The sequence below is a fragment of the Rattus norvegicus genome, chromosome 19 (genome assembly GCF_021556685.1).
Source record: "Rattus norvegicus strain SHRSP/BbbUtx chromosome 19, alternate assembly SHRSP_T2T, whole genome shotgun sequence".
Lineage (NCBI taxonomy): Eukaryota > Metazoa > Chordata > Mammalia > Rodentia > Muridae > Rattus > Rattus norvegicus.
The window spans coordinates 11704117-11727406 of record NC_141552.1 but is presented as its reverse complement, the minus strand read 5'-3'; the positions used below and the strand labels follow the sequence as shown (position 1 = coordinate 11727406).

General features: G+C 43.3%; 1 protein-coding gene and 1 long non-coding RNA gene across 6 annotated transcripts in view; one reads left to right on the top strand and one right to left on the bottom strand.

Moving 5' to 3' along the window:
* Positions 1-23290, top strand: part of Large1 (LARGE xylosyl- and glucuronyltransferase 1) — a 452006-nt gene that overhangs the window by 382813 nt on the left and 45903 nt on the right. For all 5 annotated transcript variants that reach the window (NM_001429168.1, NM_001429166.1, NM_001429167.1 and 2 more), the window contains 1 exon segment: positions 11957-12112. In NM_001429168.1, coding sequence (NP_001416097.1) covers positions 11957-12112 — 156 coding nt within the window.
* On the bottom strand, positions 5774-7910 carry LOC134483692 (uncharacterized). Its single transcript, XR_015643762.1, has 2 exons — positions 7858-7910; positions 5774-6009 (listed from the first exon to the last, which is right to left on the bottom strand). It is a non-coding gene; the product is annotated as an uncharacterized LOC134483692 (long non-coding RNA).

The window sequence follows — 23290 nt, the reverse complement described above, 5'->3', positions numbered from 1 at the left end:
TCTCTCCTATCATCATGGGCTGGGCCCCAGGCTTCCCTGCTGGGTAGTACAAGAGGTTGTCAGAACTTCGTGAGATTTTTATTAGGAGAAAGTACCCCCTCCAGCTGGTACTGAGCCCCCAGCCTTTTCTCTTGCCAGCATGAAATTCCTGATGAGACATCGAGGACCAAAATTCGAATAGCCGCATAACTAATGGGAAGGAAACAAGAGTCTCTTTGGGATATCTTGGTTCCTGCTAGCATTGATTCAGTACGTTACAGCAGAAACCCCCTCGTGTCCTACTTGAATAAACCTCCTGGCCTTGTACATTTTGTCCACCCTGAGTGTCAGCAAAGACCTTCAGGCTGACACCTTCCTTCAGAAAATTTCAAACAGGAAAAGTGTTTTCATGGCAGAAACAGAAGTGCCCAAGTGTTTAGAACTGGCAATTCTGTAGATTTTGATGACAGTTTCAGTTCTTACCAGCTCACCTAGTTGAATGAATCACTTGCTATCCCCTGGGTTCAGTTATGTTCTCTGTAAAGTAGAAGCCATTATTTTTTGGTTTGTTCTCAACCTAAAGACTTGCTTTCAGTCCACCTTCCCCACCTGACAGAGAGACTGACTCCCAGTGGTTTTCCTCTGACATCTTCATTTGCGCTGTGCCGTGAGCAGCCCCAGGCTCATACACATGTATTATAAACACACTCCTCCGTATACAAGTTAATGATAAATAATTGTTTTTTAAAGGAAGAGAAAGGGCTCATACAGTCAGAAATGTGATCCTCAACCCTATTCTTTCCTCAGCTTCTGCCCTCCCCTAGTTAGCCCCAAACTGTCCTTTCTGTCTTTCTCTCATATCCTATACAAACCACCATTCCTGCCCTGTTGGTGCCCCTAAAGCTAACAGATGTAGGGCCATACGAGCAAGAATGGAAATCCAAATATGAATGAAGTTAGTGAAGTTGATGGTGGGTGGGCAAGCCATAGGTCATGTGATCACAGCAGGGTTCTCTGTAGCATGTGCTGTCTCCTTTTAGGTAAACAGAAAGTGCTTTTCTAAGCAATCTGGCAGACATGGTTTCAACCTCAAAAGGTGAATGGAGACTTCTGACTAGATTAGATAGGAATGGCATTCTAGGAGTGACTTCACTTACAGCCAAATGAAAGGACTCTAGTCATGAGATTCTGGATCTTACAGAGTCCGTCATTTCTTACACCTATCAGCTAAATAGACAAAGCTGAGAGTCCACTTCTCCCTTTTCTGACCTCAGAAGGAGAGTTCTTTCCTCTAACACAGGTCTAGGTTTTTACCTGAAAATATTTTCCAAAGCAAACACGTTGATTTGGTAGAGTGCAAAGCTCTAGATTCAATCCAGCATCAGACAAATTCATGGTGTACACACCCAAAATTCTAGCACTTGGGAGAATAAAAAGTTCATTCTGAGATCCAAGCCCACTTTAAAACAATGATAAGAAGCCATCCCCATTGATTAGGACATGATGGGGCTGGAGACCCATCCCCATGTCCTTCCAGAGGACCTCAGTTCAATAACCAGCACCCACATGGCAGCTCACAATTCTCTATAACTCCATTTTTTGTGGAGTCTGATGCCCTTGTCTGGCCTCAGTGGACACTGCACACACAGAGTATGCAACCACGCAAGCAGAACGCCCATCTGCATAAAATAACATATACTTTAGAAAATAAACTAGAGATGATAATCTTCCAGGACTATCCTGTTAGACTTTTTACTGCGAACCGTCTTCGGAGTAAATGGCGTTCAAGGGCCAACTTACGAAAAAGACACCTCATTCAACATTGCCTCCCCGAGAGAACATTTTAATTTCGAGCAACAGACCCAGAATGTGAATGGTAGATCCTGATTCATTTAATAAGCAGGGAATGGAGTGCATCAGAAAGGAAAGCACAGATGCGGGAAAGAATCACCAAAAGAAACTGTGATGTGTATGTGGGAGAGCGAAATATTTTTGCCAAGGAAATGCATAGCATCTGCATAAGAAAGTAGCCCATACTCAAGTTTGAAGACGTTTTGTAACACTTAGAGATGCATCAGCTTCCACATCTTTCGAGGAAGAAGAGAGACCAGTGGACATTAGCATATCAGACATGTCACTATCAGGCAGACAGTCGTGAAAAATGAGGCAGGGGAATCCGGAGAGAAGGTAATAAGGATGATGGACGCCAGGGTTGACTCGGGTGGATTAGTATGGATCGAGGAAGAAAACACAGCTGGTTCAGGAGAGAGTATCTAGCTCCACGGTGTGTCACTGAGTTCCTTACCCTAGTCTAATAATATCTCCTTACCTGGGCCAATGGGAAAACAGTCATTATTTTGCATAAGTATTTAAAAGTCACGAAGATGGCACACAGTGCAATCATGACAGCTTGGAGCTATATAGAAAACCCACTTGTCTTATTATTCAGAAATACCTTTTCAAAAAACATCACTGTTGAAATACTTTTCAGCCAGCCGAGGGAAGAAATATCAACACATTTCTTCCCATCCATTTGTCACAACTCTCGTTTCACGTATAGGAAAGGAAGCACCCTGAGAGAGGAAGTGAGTCACCCAAGGGTAGACAAACAGGTTGGTGGCCTGTTTGAACAAGTGTCTGAAATGGGTGTCATGCGCCCTAGCACATGTTTAAATGGCACTCTAAGCAGATAGGACTTGGATGATGTAAGCAAATGTTCTTTGGCTGTCAACCCCCATCTGTTCTGGTAATTTCTGGCACCTAACTCCCTGGGTTCTGATGACATAGGCTCTCTGCCGTGGCTTTGACACACAGCTGGTAGAACTTGGAAGCAGTTAGCTCTAGAAATGTCAGCATCATTCTTAGAGAGACAGAGGTGCACCTAGGAAACGTACCGTACTCCAGCATGTCACCAGGGTCTATGTAAAGAGTGTAAGGAGCTCTTGATGGCAGTTCCTTTAAAGTGGAGGGATCCTGGGGATGGGCCGGGGAAGCAGAGCTCTAGGACCTCTGAATGGCCTATGGTCTCTATAACCCTGCAATCAGGAACCTGGTTGATATCATTCCTGCCATTTGCCATCTATCCTCTGTCTCAGCACAGCGAGGTCTCTGTAATAAGCAGACCGCCTTGTGGGACAGGTACCTTGAAAGCCAATGTGGGACAAACTGCCTACATAGAGCTGTGCTCCTTGAGGAAGAACATGGTTGAAGAAACAGTCTTTGGTGGCTGAACCCTGACACACTAACCAAGGACCCACATGAGGGAAGCTTTGATTCTCCACCTTAGAGGGCTTCAAAAGCAAGCAGGTTGGGCAAAGGGGAGGAGTCAAAGAGCTACCTTCTGGAAATTACTATAACTCAAGTGGATTCTAGGTTTACAGTCAATCAAAAAGGGGAGGAGAGTAGTCAAAGCCAGGGAACACTGGTTGGACCGCTAACTGTAACTGACGACCAGCAGCAGAAGCATCTAGAGCTCCAGACTACTTCAGAAGTAGGCGTGCAAAGCAAACAACTTCTAATCACGGGTTATGTGGAAATTCACTGCTTTTAAATGCTTCTTTGACGTATATAAGTTTATCAGTTATTAAATATAAAATTTGCATTTTAACTAGATGTATGTGCTTATTTATTTTTACGTTTTAGTTGGGACTGAATACACAGGATTCTGTGTTATCCTGTGATAATACAGGATGCGGGACATTTTGATGTTTTTCATAACTGATAAATATTTTGGTCTTCTGATTCCGGATGCTGAAAACTCCTCTCCACACAAATACAGAGTGTCCAAATACAGAAATGCACTTAAAGCCATTCCAGGAACTAGTAGAAATTCTGTGCCAATAGCAAGCCAGAATTCAACACTTCTTTATGAAGCTTCAGTCAGCAACTAAAACACCATTTTTTTAAAAATATTTTTAAATTCTTTGAGACTTTTATATATACATGTTATATTTATATCATTTGTCCCCTTCAGCTATTCCCATGTTCCCTCATTCCCTCTCAAATTCCTTGATATATATGTATATTAGTTATAAATATATTTAATATAAATATATTATATTTTTCAAAGTCAAGCAATCTACCATAACACAATTCAAATCTATACTAATTAGATATTTACATGCTGAGGAACAATGATAGAATAATATTTTTTAATCTTTATAGTCATTTAAGCCACCGTTTTCTATGAGAACCAAAATATTTATATGTACAGTAAAATGCCACAAGCAGTTCATGACATATAATATCCATGAATTTGAGCCAAGGATTAGGTACCATTCATTACTTTTACATTCTGGGGTGGTATGACAGGGCAAAGTGGGACTCATGGGTATTTAGAACCAAGACACAAAGCTAAGTCCACTGCCAGGCATTGGGCAGAACTTAATTGTTCTGGTCACTGTACAGTCAAAAACCTACTAAAAAATGTTTTTCCGCTTTCATATTCAGTTCCATGACCCTATGTTTGCTTTTGAGCCACAGTTGGGTTCTAGAAGCTGGTCTCTAGGGGAGAAAGCCACAGTACAAAGTTCAGTGTGGCAAACCCCCAGGGACTTACACTGGTGAGCACTGTCCAAGGTGCTGACCATGCCCAGTCACTCTGAAGCTATAGACAAGTTTGAGGATTTGCTCCTGCTCTCGAAAAGTTTTACAGCCAATGTGAGAATAGTCTCACAATGTGAGAATAGTACTTTTCAGAATCCAGATAAGAAAGGGGACTTCTACACATGCAGAAATAGCATGAATGAGCACAGACGGTAGAAGGTGACAGTGTCCAAGAAATGAGGAAGCTGGCGAGAGTGGTAGGTAGGGCCCTAGGCAAATGAGGGCCCTTCAGGCTGTGGTGCCGTGCTAAGTTCCTGTGGGTTGCAGCACTAAAATATCTCTAAGATGACCTGTTTCCGTACAAATTCGTATCACTGTACATTAATATAAGACAAAGAAATCGGGTAGGCCCTGGATCCTGGCACATACCCTGGCTGAGTAATCGGTTATGTTGAATGGGGCAATTTATCTTTGTGCTGAGAGCGGACGTTTCTACCACATTAGTGGGATCCCAAGTTCCCAGATTCCAGCTGGCACAACCGCTCTCGTGGGGATTTGGATTGATTTCCAGCAGTGAAGTCATCTTGCTGTGGTAGGAAAAAGCAGGAGGATGAGAGTTGTTCAAGGTACCTCACCAGGTTCCACAATGAGTGATCCGTTAGGAAGCTTTCTGGTTTGCTTTTGCTTGTTTTCGTTTTCTGACAAGGTCTGTACTATATCACCCTCCTTGGCTAACCTGGAAATCTCTATGCAGACCAGCCTGGCCTCGACTCCCAGAGGTCTGCCTCCTAAGTACTGAGATGAAAAGTGTTCGGACCACACCCTATTAGTCTATCAATTTAAAAAACATAATGAAATTCGAAGACAAAACAGTGAAAAATTGTATGGGAAAGGAAAAGGGAAAGCAGAGAGTTTTTATCTTACTGTCTGCGTGGGTCGTTTAAAGTTAATGTAGTAAAAAAAAAAAAAAGGAAAAAGCTATTCCACTCCCCAAAATATTTGCATTAACTGAATGCAGTGTTAGTCCTAGAGTCTCAAGGTGAGGGAGCATGGAATTCTGAAGTTGAAGAGAGAGACAAGAAAACTAAATCACAACCCCAAGAGATGGGAGGTTGTTTTTGTCATCCAGGCCCAGAGCTAACTGGGTGGTCTCATACACACTGACGGTGAGTCTCGGTCACTTGATCTGTGGACTCATATGCCACTCTACTCTAGAAACAGACATGCCAGAAACAAACACTACCGAGTCTCTAAGTAGTAATCCTTTATATGACCACATTATCATCTACAATTCATCATCTCTCTGTCTGTCACTGCAGCACTTCTGACCTGGGAGTTGAAGGGAGTTGAAGTTAGTCCCAGGTGCAGATGAGGAGTGCCTCCATGATATCTGGTATCTTGATGCAGTTAACACAGCAGATGAGGGTGGATTGAGTGTGGCATCTAGTCCAATTCGGTCCCACTTTTCCATCATGAATCTTAATCCTGAAGATGACAAGGAGAAAGGACTTGTGAAAACATTGCCCTTCTCTTTCAAATGCCAGCAACCAGATAACAGAAGGAGGTTAAACTCCCTGATAGGAAAAAAATGATGAGCTATTTCGCCCTTAGACACTAAAAGGTGTTTCTGCATTCTCAAGAGCTCATTGATGGGGCCTTTACAGCTGATTTACTGTAGACAGACAGCATGTGTACATGCTTATCGAGAATGTCACCACCATGATTTCCATTCTGAAACCAAAGGGCAGCTATTTAATGCTAACGATTCCAGGGTGTGTGTCACTTGGGAAGAATAATAAGTCGTGCTCCCTGCCAGCCTAGATATTCACTTTCCAATACTGCCAGGTGCAGGCATGTAAACAAACAATTATAAGAGTGTGCAACAAGTTCTCTAATGGAGAAACGCTCCAATCTGTGGAACACTGAGAATGGCCCAGCATCTGTCCCCCAGTGTTGTTGTAGGTAGGCTTACAATAGCCATCAGAATTCCAAATTTGCAATGGCTTAAAATAAAGAGTTTGGCTTTTTGCTTAAAAGCAGTAGAGCATGCAGTTATAGAACTTGCTTCAAAGGTCAGCCATGTGTTGATCTGTCCATCCTGATCACACAACAACTGTCACAGTCTGAGTTGTTATGTTTCTATTTATGATAGAAAGGTGGGTAGAGTGGGAAGACATCACCTGTTTATCTTAACCTTTAGGAGATCAAATGCTTTCATACCTAAGGTTATAGAGGATGATGGATCTGTTGACACCCAGAGCTGCAAGAGTATCCAGGAAATCATAGTCTGGGATCCTCCAAGATTATCTCAAACCTTAAATGGCTCATGATCTTTTCAGAGCATTTGTAACATTGTGTTCTACAAGGAATGCAGAGTGGGATAGAAAGGGAGATGTGCTATGAAGGACCCCTCGGTCAGGGACACTCACAAAAAGGTTACAGAAGAGGTGTATCTGCACTAATGCTTGAAAGACAACAGACGGACACATACTAAAGAAGGAAGGATGTTATAAGGAAGGGCAAATCTTTGAAGTCACTGAGTCGTGAAAGATAACGTGAAGAGACACCAGAAATGCCGTAAGTGGGAGCCGATGGTATCAAGCTTAACTGATGGTAAGGAGACAGTATGCTATTACTTTGTGAAGCATGCAGAGTCCTGGAAGTCTTCCTTCAGACACCCGCTTTCCAGCGCTCCATGTCTCTGTATCTTGGAGCACATATTTGTCACCTGTTGACTGCATTCACCGTCTGACTTTTCTCAGTTTGTGTACCCTATGAATGACTTTTATAAGCTCTCCCCGGTTTAAGTACATCAAGCAACAGTATAGGCTAGATTCTTCCCACAGAACACTGAGAACGTGTTCCGGGCCCTGAATGATGATGGGACTCTCATGTCTCCTTTGCTCACCTTGACTCCTCCCTTCCCAAATGCTGTTTGAGTTTCCTGGACAATACTCACTTTCAGCCAGTTCTTCCTTGCTCACTAGAGTCCAATGACAAATCAGCATGTTTCCTCAGCCTTTAAAGGTGTCTCAGATCCAATGATGTCATATCCTTTAACCTCCATGCTTCAGCAGCCTACCTGACAACTGCCTGCTGCCTCTCTGATGAAAGCTAATGGAAGCTCATCTGCAAAACCTCAGTTACCTGCAAGCTCAGGTGTGTCCCACGGGTAGGAAAGGAAATACTTCTAATCCCCTCATCTTCTCTAATCTCCAGGCAGATAATAAAGAATAGGCCTTCATAGCTTTTCTGTCTGCTCGAATTCCAGTCTTCTTTTTTTATCCTAATTTCTGATCAAATAGGAAGAAAAATGATCTAAACTTTCCTTACCTGAGTGGAGTATATAATAGTTACTTTTCTCATTGGTCTGGCAAAAATATCTTACAAGCAACATAAGAAAGGAGGGATTTACTTTGACTCACACTGAGGTTATAGTACATTATGACCAAATAAACCCCACTGTAGCAGGAGTGTTAGGGTGGTTGGTCACATTATGTCTGCAGTCAGGAAGCAGAGAGAGATCAATGCGAATGCTCAACTCACTTTACCCGTTTTATTTGATCCTGGATTCCAACCAATGGAGTGATGCTGCCCAGGACAAGGGTGAATCTTTCACTTCAGCCAATTCTTACTGGCATGCTCAGCGATTTGTTTCCCATGTGATTATAAATTCTGTCAAACTGACGATATTAACGCTCACAGGGCATAATTAGGACGGCAGGCATCTTGCAGAAGTATGGTCGAACAAATGAGTTGTGACAAGTGAAGCATTTGAAGCAATCTTTGACACACAACAAGTATCAAATCGTGTGAATAGCAAACTATTATAATCACCATTGATATTCTGACTGCAGTGTTAATGTGCCTTAGAAATGGGAATGAGTTATGGCAGGTTCTCATAGCAGTCCTTGTAGATTCGATTCTGTTCACCAGCCTCACATAAAAATCTATTCGCAGACACATTCTTTACTGTCAGTCTTGGGGATTGCTACCTCAATGCCAGTAGGGATAGTACTTCTGTCCATCAAGAGACCTGGAAATGACATTTCTTACTAGGCAGAGAGTCATGATTAAAAACATCAGCAGCAGGAATTCTGATTCAATGTGTCAGAGTTTTGAACGTTGATTAGTAGAGAAGCAGTGACCCAGGAAATAGAAGTTGGCCCATACACCTCTCTAGCCCTGCTGTGTGACACTGTACAGCTTGATGTGCTAGTCTGGGTCCTAGTTTCTTGTTAAAATGACTGGGCTAGGGGAGGAGTCACTAAAACATTTGCTTGTAAGTTAGAATGGGTGGTGTTGGGGATTAGTTCTAATGCTTTCAATTAATCTAGCCCCCGAAATCAGGAATCTTAAGTGTCCAAATGGTGAAGTTCCTTGTCCCTGTTGGTTTTTGATCACATAATAGACAACAGCCAATGGGTGGGCAGGTAGACTCAGGCCAGACCTTTGAATTTGTGTGGGCTAGGAACTAGAAGGAAGGGGAGGGAGCATCGCCATTATCAGACTTAGAGCTGCAGAAGGAAAATCAACCAGATTGTGAGCCCTGGACAGGCTGCACAGAAGCATCTTGGGCAGCAAAGACTAGGGAGCCACCTAGAAGGAACCAAGGCAACAAAGATAAAATATAGAATTAGAAGGCCTTAAGCAGATCCACATGCTTCTTTGTTAGGCCGACTCGTCCTTATTCTGCAATTAAGGAAATGAAGGTTTCAGGAAGAGAGTGGAGTCCAATGAAGTCTATAGCCCAGCTGAGGGCCACAGTACTTGTAGCAGGTCGTACTGTGCAGTTTCTGGTTATAGGTGGAAGTTGGGAAATGCAACTTAAATTAGCCATACTTTGTATTATACAACAAGGCCATGAAGGAGGTAGGAGGCTTTGGAGAGTTATAGCCAGAGTCAAAGGAAATCCCCTATCTACACCTTCAAAAGAAAAGACAGAAGGAGCCAGGCCATCTTGACCCATCTCCAGCTGTCAGGCTCTGGGCCCTATTACAGACTCTCTATAGTCAGATTTCAGCATGCAGGGGAGATGAGAAAGTAGCTGACCTGCAGTGTCTTATGCTGTGCAGAACCATTGGCTAGTGTACAACCAATCTACATTCATTTCTCATCATTTTGGAGGCTTCCAAGTTCCAGATGGAGAAAGATTCAGTATCTGGTAAAAGCCCACTTCCTGGTTCACCGATAGCACTTTCTGAATGTGTCCATATGTAATGGAAGAGTACAGGTTGCCCTTGGATCCTCTTGGATAAAGACCCTGATTCCTTCTACAACCTAAGCACCCCAAAGACCCTGTCTCCTAATGCCTTCGTTTTGGAGGCTAGAGGAACTTTAATAGGACTGTAGGGAAATAGGAGAATATGGACCATTAGATAATACTCTATTATAACCCAAGAGTGAGGCCATTGAGAACTGCAAAGGAGAAAATTGGGACTATGTCTTTCCTCTGCCATCAAAGCAAGAAAAAGGAAGTTGTAACGACCTAACTTCTGTTCTTTGTAGCCCAGAAGTGAGGCTTAGCAATATGACTTCCACTAATCGGGTGGCCTTGGGCAGGTGCCTTGGACTGTTTACCCTTCTTTGTTTGTTGTTCCAGTGATTGTAGGAGTCTAGAGAGTCAACTGTTCTGTGTGTTTAATGCTGCTATAACAGTGTGCTGGAGACTGGCGGAGGGGGGTGGGGCTGCCTCTGGCCAGGGTGTTAATGCTGTCTTAGTCCAAGGCAGAGGTAGAAAGGTAGGAAAGGGAAAGGGTTAGGAAAGAAGCAAACTCCTGTTATCATATGCCTGTCCCTCCACAAAGGCATTTGCTCTCTTGTCTCAGTCCCCTCTTAAAGAACCCGTGTCTTAAGCTGTCAACACATAAATTTTGGGAAATGTTTTCAAGTTACAGTACCAGCAAATGCAAACCTGTTACTGAGCTTTCAGGATACAGCTCCCTTCTGGGGATACATTTTAGCACTCAGCCCAAGGTCCCTGAGCCCTTTCAGGCGTCCCATACAGGCTGTGGGTCTACCTCTTATTCTCACTCAATGTCAAGGCTGGGTCTTTCTTGGTGTCTTCTGTAGACTCTGGGAATGTGACCAGTCATGGGAGCCACCATCATAGAACAGTCCCTCTGGAGCCAGCCCTTTCCTGGCCCTGCCTTCCTTCAGCAGATTAATTTTTCCTGGACCCATTCTCTGTCTCCTACTGCACTGTTGAAATCTGCTGACACTTTCACCCAACCTCAGAGGACCTCAGCAGTCCTTCTGCCTTTGCAGCGCTCCACATCCAGTTCAGAGATAGCAAAGTCTTGGCATGGGTTGCAAGGTGCTAAATCCAATTTGTAAGACCATGAGGAAACAGAATCTTCTGGAGCCTCCCTTTACCTTGCTGGACAGGAGTACCCTTCACAGTGATGCCCCACAGACTTGATTTGTTAAAAGCGAATTCATTGTCTCTAGTCACAACATAATAGTAGGAATTATATGTATGAAGAAGTATCAGTAAATATTAATACCTAAAGTATTTAGAATAGTTTTAGTATAGGTTAAATATTCCAAATACTCATTTACTTTTCTCAATTTTATCCCTTTCATATTTTCTCTTTTCAACAAACTCAGCAAGTGTGTACCTTCCTGTGTCCCATCTTGTCTGGTCAGAGAAGTAGGGACCATGGGGCTTATTGTGAACTTGTACTTAATAGTTCTGTCTTCCATGTCCTTCCCTCTACTCTGCCTTCTGATTACATGTTGGCAGACCATGAATGTGCTATGGGCAGCTCCCAGGGTGACATGCTTCAAGACATCTCTCAATGTGGGAGACTGTAGATGCTGAGGGAACCCACATTTTTACGAGAGCTTACCCAGTGCCAGGTTTTCACATGTTCACATTCCATAGCAGTTCTATGAGACTGGCACTTAGTCCTGGCCCCAATTATTTAAGCAGGGAATTTAATTTTTAGAAGCGGTAATGAGGCAAAAGCTACAGAATTGGCCCTGTAATAAAACATAAGTCAGAAATGGCAGGAGATGGTTAACACTGTGGTGATTAAGAGCAGAGAGAAGAAGTGAAGAGAATGCCCGTCCTTCCTCAGGTCCCAGTTGTCTTTCTGTACTGTCTGCATCACCAAGTAGGTTTCTGATCCCCAAAGTCCCAGCTTCTGTGTTGCAGAACTGGAAGTTCCCAGAGGTGAAAGTCTAATACAGCACATGAAGGAACTGTGGGTGCTCCTGTGACAGAGAATAAGGGAACTTCCTGAGGATTAAATGACAGCTTAGAACACAGACGGACTTGGATCTATGCCCAGCACTGGTTCCCCACCACTCTGATAATGACATAAAATAAATGAGGGAGGGAATGAACTGCAGACCCACACCTATTTTGTCCAGTCCACGCCATGTTGTATAGCCCTTGCCATCTGATAGCTTCCTTGCCACCCTCCAGGTTATCCACTGGAACTCCCCCAAGAAGCTCCGTGTGAAGAACAAACATGTGGAATTCTTCCGCAACCTCTACCTGACCTTCTTGGAGTATGATGGCAACCTCTTGCGGCGGGAGCTGTTTGGGTGCCCCAGCGAGACTGATGTCAACAGTGAAAATGTGAGTGTCCCACAGATCTTTGGGGAGATTGGCCATACTCTCGTTTGTCATGTTGGGTCTTTGTTGGGTACTACACTCAGCTCAGGGCTAGACCCAGAGGAATAAGACACCTTTGCTGCCATAGAATCGATAGCCCAATGGATCATCTGGTGACTTCCTGTGGATCACTTTCGATATGGGAGGAGCTCAGCTGAGTGGATCAGAGTGAGCTTCCAAACAGAAGACACCATCAGATATGTATGTCTGTCTCAAGGCAAGGAAACTCCCAAGCACTTAGTGGTAAGGTATCTACAAAGGACCCATGATTCATCTTGGTTTGTGCTTAGGGTGACACAGAAGGAGACTCCCACAGAGACTGCCCTCTTCCCAGTTGGTTTGGACAAAGAAAGCATTGATTGGCTATTTCGAAGCTTTGGGGTGTTTCGGTTGTTGGTTTTTTCCTATTTTTTCCATATGCTGGGGCTTATTTTTGTTCATGGCATCCTTTTACTATGGAAAATGTTGAAGTAGAGAAATTGAGCAAGTTGCCCGTGTTTACACAGCAAACAAGGAGGCTAGCTGTGACCAATATTGAACTCTTAAGGATATAGAAAAGGAGTGTGGTAGGCACAGGCAGCTCGGACATAGAATCAAGCTGACCCAAGTCTGACTCTATTTGTTTTGTTAACACAAAAATCCACAAGTCTCATCTTAAAGGGAATGAAAGATAGTTTATTCTGGAGGGCCAGGACCACAGATTTATGTTACCTCGCATTCAATATCCCAATGTAGAAGTACTTTCATTAAGTTTATAAATTTTCAGAATTAGGAAAATCATAAATTAAGGTGAGTTCAAAGTGTATTGGTAGGTAGATCAGAGAAGCACATATAGCAAGATGAGGGAAGCTTTTCTACAGGCTAAAGATGCTCTCTGAACTTTTTGATTGATGGAAACTAGTTAGCAGTCTGCTAAATTAATAGTTACTAAAAATGCTTTTAATCTATTGCTCAAAATATGTTAGTTCACGGAGTGGGCAAGGAATGTCTGTCCTAGAGAGCTAGAACTAGCTCAAAATAAGGCACTTAGCCTCAGGGGCGTGTAATATTTTAATATCTCTACTGTCCCTCCACACACCTGAACCTGAACCCATCTGATTCCTCTCCCCATCCCTTCTTTCACCCATATCCCTTCCTCCATCTGCCTCTTAGCTTCTGTAAGACAAAGGACACTGTCAATGGGGCAAAATGACAGTCACAGATTAGGAATGGTTCTCAACCAACTATATATCTGACAGAGGGCTAATATCCAAAATTTATAAAGAACTCAAGAAGTTAGACACCAACAACCCGAATAACCTCCCTCCCCCTGCTTCTATGAGGGTGCTCCCACATGCACCGGCCCACTCCTTCCTGCCTCCCCACCCTAGCATTCCCCTACACTGGGGCATAGAGCCTTCACAGGACCAAGGGCCTCTCCTACCACACTTTCTGTATCCATTCCTCTGTTGAAGGGCATCTGCATTCTTTCCAGCTTCTGGCTATTATAAATAAGGCTACTATGAACATAGTGGAGCATGTGTCCTTGTTATATGTTAGAGAATCATTTGGGTATATGCCCAGGAGTGGTATAGCTGATCCTCAAGTATTATTGTGTCTAATTTTCTGAGGAACCACCAGACTGATTTCCAGAGTGGTGGTACCAGCTTGCAATCCCACCAACAATGGAGGAGTGTTCCTCTTTCTCCACATCCTCGCCAGCATCTGACTGGTGTGAGGTGGAATCCCAGGGTTGTTTTGATTTGCATTTCCCTGATGACTAAGGATGTTCAACATCTCTTTAGGTGCTTCTTGTTCATTCGATATTCCTCAGTTGTGAAATTCTTTGTTTAGCTCCATACCCCATATTTTAATAGGATTATTTGGTTCTCTGAAGTCTTAACTTCTTGAGTTCTTTGTATATATTAGAAATCAGTCCTCTATCAGATGTAGGATTGCTAAAGATCTTTTCCCAATCTATTGGTTGCCATTTTTGTCCTATTGACAGTATCCTTTGCCTTACAGAAGCTTTGCAATTTTATGAGGCCCCATTTGTCTATTGCTGATCTTAGAGCATAAGCCATTGGTATTCTATTCAGGAAATGTTCCCCTCTGCCCATGTATTCAAGGCTCTTCCCCACTTTCTCTATTAGTTTCAATATATCTGGTTGTATGTGGAGGTCCTTGATCTACTTGGACTTGAACTTTGTAAAAGGCAAAGAATGGATCAATTAGTATTCTTCTACATGCTGACCTCCAGTTGAACCAGCACCATTTGCTGAAAATGCTATCTTTTTTCCATTGGATGGTTTTGGCTCCTTTGTCAAAGATCAAGTGACCATAGGTGTGTGGGTTCATTTCTGGGTCTTCAATTCTATTCCACTGGTCTATCTGTCTGTCTCTGTACCAAATACCATGCAGTTTTTATCACTACTGCTCTGTAATACTGCTTGAGTTCAGGGATAGTGATTCCTCTGGAAGTCCTTTTATCGTTGAGGATAGTTTTAGCTTTCCTGGGTTTTTTGTTACTCCAGATGAATTTGAAAATTGTTCTGTCTAACTCTCTGAAGAATTGGATTGGTATTTTGATGGGGATTGCATTGAATCTGTAGATTGCTTTTGGCAAGATGACCATTTTTACTATATTAATTCTGCCAGTCCATGAGTATAGGAAACCTTTCCATCTTCTGAGATCTTCAGTTTCTTTCTTCAGACACTTGAAATTCTTGTCATACAGATCTTTCACTTGCTTGGTAAGAGTCATCCCTAGGTATTTTATATTATCCATGACTATTATGAAGAGTGTCATTTCCCTAATTTCATTCTCACCCTGTTTGTCCTTTGAGTAGAGGAAGGCACTGATTTGTCTCAGTTACTTTTCTATCCAGATGCTGTGCTGAAGTTGTTTATCAGGCTTAGTAGTTCTGTGGTGGAATTTTTGGGGTCACTCAAGTATAATATCATATCATCTGCAAATAGTGATATTTTGACTTCTTCCTTTCCAATTTGTATCCCTTTGACCTCCTTTTGTTGTCTAATTGCTCTGGCTAGGACTTCGAGTTCTATATTGAATAGGTAGGGAGAGAGCGGGCAGCCTTGTGTAGTCCCTGATTTTAGTGGGTTTGCTTCAAGTTTCTCTCCATTTAGTTTGATGTTGGCTACTGGTTTGCTGTATATTGCTTTTACTATGTTTAGATATGAGCCTTGAATTCCTGATCTTTCCAAGACTTTTAAATTTTGTCAAATGCTTTCTCAGCATCTAATGAGATGATCATGCTTTTTTTTTCCCTTTGAGTTTGTTTATATAGTGGATTACATTGATAGATTTACATTATTAAACCATCCCTGCATCCCTGGGATGAAGCCTACTTGATGATGGATGATCATTTTGATGTGTTCTTGGATTCAGTTGGGTGGATTTTATTGCATATTTTTGAATTGATATTCTTAAGGGAAATTGGTCTGAAGTTCTCTTTCTTTGTTAGGTCTTTGTATGGTTTAGGTATAAGCATAATTGTGCCTTCATAGAAGGAATTGGGTAGTGTTCCTTCTGTTTCTATTTTGTGGAATAGTTTGGACAGTATTGGTATTATATCTTCTATGAAGGTCTGATAGAATTCTGCGCTAAACCCATCTGGTCCTGGGCTTTTTTTTGGTTGGGAGATTTTTAATAACTGCTTCTATTTCTTTAGGGGTTATAGGACTGCTTAAATGGTTTATCTGATCCTGATTTAACTTTGGTTCATGAGATCTGTCTAGAAAATTGTCCATTTCCTCCAGATTTTCCAGTTTTGTTGAATATAGGCTTTTGTAGTAGGATCTGGTATTTTTTAATTTCCTCCATTTTAGTTGTTAGTCTCCCTTTTCATTTCTAATTTTGTTAATTTGGATACTGTCTCTGTGCCCTCTAGTTATGCTGGCTAAGGTTTTATCTATTTTGTTGATTTCCTCAAAGAACCAGCTCCTGGTTTTCTTGATTCGTTGTATAGTTCTTATGTTTCTATGGTTGATTTCATCTTGAGTTTGATTGTTTTCTGATGTCTACTCCTCTTGGGTGTATTTGCTTCTTATTATTCTAGAGCTTTTAGGTGTGCTGTTAAGGTGCTAGTGTATGCTCTCTCCTGTTTCTTTTTGGAGGCACTCAGGGCTATGAGTTTTCCTCTTAGCACTGCTTTCATTGTGTCCCATAAGTTCGTCTCCCTTTCTGATTTCTTTATTGTTTCTATTTCCATTTTTAGATCCTGGATTGTTTCATTCAATTCTTTCACTGTTTGATTGTATTTTCCTGTAATTCTCTAAGGGATTGTTGTATTTCCTCTTTAAGGGCTTCTACCTTTTTAACCTGTATTCTCCTGTATTTCTTCAAGGGAGTTATTCATGTCCTTACTAAAGTCCTCTGTCCTCATCATGAGATGTGTTTTTAAATCCCAGTCTTGCTTTTTTTTTGGTGTGATGGGGTATCCAAGACTTGCTGTAGTGGGAGAACCGGGTTCCAATGATGCCTTGGTTTCTGTTGCTTATGTTCTTGAACTTGATATCTGGTTATCTCTAGTGCTACCTGCCCTTGCTGTCTCTGACAGGAGCCTGTCCTTCTGATCCTGGTTGTGTCAGTTCTCCTCAGAGTCCAGCTGTCTTTATGACCCTGTGATTCCGGGATCCTATGATCCTGAGATTCTGTATGTATCAGAGCTCTTAAGAGTCAAGCTGCCTTTGGAATCCTGAAATCCTGGTGTGACCAAGCTCCTGAGATCCTGTGGTGTCAGAGTTCCTGGGAGTCAAGATTTTTCAGGGTGTTCTTGGAGTGGGTAGGGAGCCAGAGCCCTGGGTTTGCTCCGGGCTCTGGTGCAAGCTGGAAGGACCCCATGCCTAGAGCTGGATGTAGGTTTGTGGTTCCGTGGTTCCTATGGGGTTCCCAGTTATGCTGGGTGTTGGGGAAGATGTTTGGCCTCAACTGTGATCTTGAGTGTGTCAGAACTTCCGTGCTCCTAGTTGTGTCAGATCTCCTGGGAGTCAAGCCTCCTCTGTGATCCTGTGATCCTGGGCATTTCAGAGCACCTGGGAGTCGGGCTCCCTCTGAGTATTGTGGGAATGGGTGCAGAGCCAGAGTCCAAGGTCTACCATTATCCTCTTATAAAAGTAAACATTTCACTGGAGCTGCTTATAGTTTGAGAGTTTTAATCCATTATTGTCATGGTAGGAGGTATGGCAATATTATGTAGACGGGTTGGTAGAGTAGGAATTGGGAGTTCTATGTCTTGTTCTGCAAACAGCACAAGACTTTCAGCCACACTGGGTATAACTTGATCATATCTGAGATGTCAAAGAGTGCCTCCACAATAACACCCCTAATATTGTCTAGTATCCCCTAATACTGTCACTTGCTATGTGACAAGCATTCAGACACATGAGTCTATGGGAGTCATCCCTATTCAGACCACCACATCTACCTATATGGACTCAAACAATATAGCCTGTGCCTTTATATCTATTTCCTCAACTGTAAAATGGGCAAGAAATGACATATACACTCCAGAGGTCAGCATTTGCTATGTATTAGATTAGAAATTGTATGCTGCTTATTCTGTCTCTCCTTGGTCTCAGTGTCAGACACAGAAGAAACTGTTTCATTCATTTAGTATAGAAATGTATACAGAGGTCTTCTTCTCATTCTCATAGGGTTAGATGAAAGGGGAACTAGAGAAATGGCTCAGTGGTCAAATGCACTGGTCGCACTTTCAGAGGATGCCATTCAGTGTCCAGCACTCACATGTGGCTCACTACCATCTGTAATTCCAATTTCAGAGGATTTGATGGCCCCTTATGGCTTCTATGCCTCTATAAGCGTGTGGTGCACACATATATATGCAAGCCAATGCTCATCTACTTAAAATGAAAATAAATGAATAAGACAGACAGTAGAGGAGAAGAAGGAAGAGACAATGGTCTCTCCCTCGGGATAGATGTATCCTAGCAGGATAGACACAGCTAGCTAGTTGATAACCACCCAAGTTGTAAGGAAAAATGATCAGCTTATATCTAGTGCTATATAGCAATGGCTAATGAGAAGCCAGGCAGATTCTTTCTCTGGGGAACAGCAAGCTTGAGATGAGAAGATAAAATTGACATTGAAACCTGAATGACAGTAAAGCCAGGTGTAGTAAAGCAAAGGATATGTGTGTGTGTGTGTGTGTGTGTGTGTGTGTGTGTGTGTGTGTGTGTGTGTGTATGTGTGTGTGTGTGTCCATGCAGAAGATGTACCTGGTACAAAAGCACAGAGGCAGGGCCTGTTTGGGAAACAGAGGAGGGACTAGTGGGTGGGAAAAAGAGGAGGACACAGCAGATGGAAGGATGTGAGCTAGGAAAGCATCCTTTGTAAATAAACTAAGTGAAAATGTATGTAATCTAGAATTTCCCTCTTAGACTGGCAAGGCACTTTTTGCTGTCTTAGATGTCCTGAGAAGTCTTTCTAGACTCTGTGGATGGTCAGGAGCCTTCCTGCCCTTTGTTGGACTTACTCTGATTGCAATGCTTCTGAGTCCCAGTGAAGTGACTGTTTGCTCTAGCTCTTCTCCCTCGTCCCCTAGAGGCCTTCTCAGTGTCTACAATTCACTGAGGTATCAGAGAAGGAGATCCCAGAAGCACTTGAAACCCTTGAGCTCTAAGAAGCACTCTGTTTCCGTTCACCCCATTTTCCTTGGCTTCTATTTTTGCTCAAATCAGAGTTTGTTCTCACCACTGAAGGTTGGGTGCCTGCCTGGAGTTTTCTTCCAGATGACCAGTGAAAACTCTCTTCTACCTCATTTCCTTTCTGTGGTTGTCTACACCACCAGTCATGTGCATCCATGGCTTCTCAGAGTCTTTGAGTTCCTCAAAGGCTGTCTGCCCCTCCTTCCCCTGTGTGTATCCTGAGGGTTGGAGGGGTCACTTTCTACCTTTCTCAGAGTCAGGGGCTGTGCTTATATATATAATTGTACAATAATGCTCATTGTATATATAAGTAAATGCAAACATAGGCCAGGGCCCAGACAATGGCCTTGAGAGGCCGAGAGTAAGGATTTCCAGGTCTGAGTAGTCTCCTCTAAGAACTCAGCCTCCTAGCCTATCCCCACCAAATACCATGTGCCTCAGTTTCCTTTTCCATCCCCAGCTCACCGTTAGACCAGTACATGTGTGCTTTGCTACCAGCTAGAATACCTCGTCCCTCCCTGGCATGTTGAAATGATCTCATTTAAATGGCCGCCCAGAGTAATCCCTTAAGTCATGTTTTGTGACCTCTCTCATTTTCTATCAGAACACACACTACTATCTGCAATTACCTAATCCATTTGGTTTTTGAGGCGTCTATGTTGGAGATTTGGAACCTTTTCTCCCTGGAATTCCCACTCCTAGAACAGAACCTGGCGCATAAATGTTCATGGAGTGAATATATACGCAATTATAGAGAGAATAAAGGGCCAGTTAGAAAGGAGGGCAGGCAGGTGAAGAGGAAGGGACAGAGTCAGAAAACATTGTGCTGGTGGCTTCTATTCGACTGTTTGATGCCCTGTAAGGCGCAGCACAAGGACTTCTGACAGGGTTGAGAATTTGAACTAAAGCCTGATAATTTTCTGGGTATAGTCACCTTTACATTTGAGAGAAATCAATGCAGGGAACAAAATAAAAGAGACACTCAGAGACCGTGTTCCAGCCAGGTGAAGAGATGACAATGAGGTTGAACTTAGCCAGGAGCAGCAGGAATGGAGAACTCAGTTGGATGGATTTGTAGCTTTTAAGGACAAGGAAAAGGAATACCTAGCACTCATGAATCAAGGCAGCAGGTTCCTGAATCCTGCCAGACAGGTGTCTTTTCTGACTAAATTACAGGCTGAATCCAGTAGTGACAGAGGCTGTATGGATGGGGGTGAGGGGTGGCAGTCTGTGAACATTGCTCTCCCTGTGCCAAGTTCTGTAGGAGGCCCAACACCTGGTTCTCTGCCTCAAAGGTGAGGTAAAAACCATGGCGAAGGGACTGAGTCAAATCCAAGGTCCTGTCCAAAGCCTATGCTTCAAACTCTGGGAAGAGGCCATCAGAGCTGGCACAGTAAACAGACAGCTGTGTGTCTGGAGGAAGGAGCCAAATTCTGCTTCATCTGACCTTCTGGTTCCCAAAGGGAATGGTTCCCACGGCAGACTATGCAAGCCTCAAGACCTTTCGGCCGCCCAGCAGATGCTTACTGAGACTCTGAAGGATTAAGTTTGTCTATCACAGTGCTTTGTCTCCTGGAGAATGCAGACAGGCTTGAGAATGTCACAGAATGACAAGTGGTGGTCCATGATAGTAGTAAGTAGTACATGGTGAGAGTGGTCTGAGGGAGCACAGGACTAAGAGAAAGCATCTTATTGAAGGGAATGTTTACCTTTTCTCCTCAGTGTTTGTAATTGAACCTAGAGTGCCATCCATGGTACCTCAGTTTCTTTCTCTCCCTCTCTCCCTCTCTCCTTCTCTCTGCTTTTTAACTCTCATTTTATTTAAAGTTCTGCTAGGTTCCGTGCTCACTTGGTAGTCCAGGCTAGACCTAAATATGTGGTCCTTTTGCTCCTCAAGTACTAGAATTGAAGGTCTGTACCGCCAGACTTGGCCAGGAGCTCAGATCTGAAGGCTGAGTGTTGCATGTAGTTTTATTAAACAGGCTTGCTCCAGCTAGACACTAGCAGTAGCAGCCGCTCACCTGTTCTCTAGTCAGCCCCCATGGCTAGCTAACACTTTCCTGAGGTCTCCACTAAGCTCCCTTTATTCCCCATGCTGGGAACAGCTGTCTTACCCAGCCCCCGTGGCTAGCCTCACCAAGCTGCTCTGGTCTCTACTTGATGGGTGCCAGCAACAGCCCTCTCACCGAGCTCCCTTTAGCCTGGAGGAAGGAAAACACTAGAGACTTTTATATTTTAAAACTGACCAGATAACTTAAAGGCTTGGCAAAGAATATCCTGCCCCATTCTCCTTAGCTTCAGCCACAGGGGCCTCTCATCTACGCCCAATCACTCTTTCCCCTTCTCTTCCTGTCCTGCCTGGAAATCCCACCTTATCCTTCGCCCAGTGATTGGCTTCTGCAGTCTTTATTGACCCAATCAACAATGCTGTGTGCAAAGAAGCAGTGGAGACAAGGCAGGCATGGGTTATAAAGGATGCCATGTTTATGCCTGCTCAGCTGTTTCTGACATGGTGATGACAAGGGTGTTGGCTCTCTAGAGATGAGCAACCTTCATTTAATAGACATGACCTCAGCAAAGTCCCATGAATGTTCGTAAACCCTGTTTACCATCTGACCGATGGGTACCAAGATGTTTTCCTGAGTGTTCCCTGGCTAAATCTTGTAACAGCATCCAACATTTTGGTTTTTAGGAACACACCATGCATTGGGATGTACCTTCTGTCTAAGGTGACTGTCATTGTGGTGACTAGACATTAGGTGTAATTAACACTTCTGGGGGACACTTTTAGCAGTAAGGTGACTGTCACTAAGGTGACTAGACATTAGGCTTAATTAACACTTTTGGTTGTTCCTGATGCTCAAACCAAAAATAAGATAAAATAAATGAGTTAGTCGAGGGTATATTAATTAGAGTTACTATAGCTGTGATGAAACATTACTACCAGAAGCAATCTGGGGAGGAAAGGCTTTCTTTAGCTTGTATTTCCATCATTGCTCATGGAAAGCAGGTAGAATAGAATTCAAGTGGGTCAGGAGCTTAGAGGCAGGAGCTGATGCAGAGGCTGTGAAGGAATGCTGCTTGTTGGCTTGCTCCCCATGGCTTCCTTCTCCTGCTTTTATACAGAACCTAGGTCTACCAGCCCAGAGGGGGCAGCACCCACAAGGACCTGAGTCCTCCGCTATCAATCACTAAGTAAGACAGTGCCATATAGGCTTACCTACAGCCCAGTCTTAGAGAGGCACTTTCTCAATTGAAGCTCCCTCTTCTCAATGACTCTACCTTGTGTCGAGGCAACATAAAACCATCGACCATAGTGGTGTGCCTCAGTAGCAAGGAACTGGGTTATAACGAGCACAGTCTCCAGCTAGGGGACTGCTGGAATTACAATTCACTCAGGTTTAGAAAACAGGTTCCACCAGGAATATTGAATGATAGCAGCTAATGAAGCACAACCACTCCTGTCCAGTGAGTTCATTTACGTAATACAATATAATGCAGGGATTCATACTATGCGTGGCTATCTGTGGTTCCTTATCTGGAATATGAATGGAGATGAAAATTCTTTACCTTCACATCTCTCCCACTACTCCACTGGTCACCCACCCCTCAGGCCCATACACAAACCCTGGTGCTCCACGGAACCCAGCTGGTAAGAATCCCAGTTGTTCTCTGCCCACTTTCCTATTCAAAGTCTAGTCTCTGACATCGTGCTGAAATCACCCAAAGACAGGGAGCTCACCACCCCCAGAGCAGGTCCTCCATTGTGGGCCCTCTCTAGGTGAGAAACACTACTCCCTGTTAGTTTGGAAGCAGCCCCTCTACAAGGAACCTGTCAGTCTGAGTCCTGTTCTCCAGAGAAGTGAGAGCTAAGGCAGTCTAACCGTGCACTGAGCATAGTGTGTCTCCCTGTCACTTGTCAGTCCACAGCATGCTCTCCCTAAGAACTGGAACACATAATAGATCTCCCCTATCAAGAAGGCTTTGTTCCACCCAGGGGAGTTTGCTGACAGAACCTCATGGTTTAAAAATGCTTGAACTAGCCAGGTGCTACCAATTTAAGTGGAACCCAACAAAGTGCATGCCTTTACTTCAGTAATTAAAGCACACTGAAGTCTATTTATAAATTTTTGGTAAGCCCTTGGAGGCTTAAATGAACAGAGGCCTGCCATGAGGAAGGACACCATATATCCAGGCAGAAAAATGGCCTGGGACCAATGGCTACTAGCTCTGCACATTCTTTTCTGACAGCTGTCACTTTCAGTTTATTAGCCTCAGGAACAGATCTTTTTAGGTTCATTTCCTGAGAAGCCAAAAAAAATTGTATATGTCTTTATTTCAGATGGACTCATGGTAAAAAGTTAGCCGCTATTAACAATTAATTATGAAACTTATTAGACATCTGCAAAACAGGAAAAAAACCGAGGATGCAACACCAGTGGAGTTGGAGTTTTTATGCAATTGTGAACAGCCATC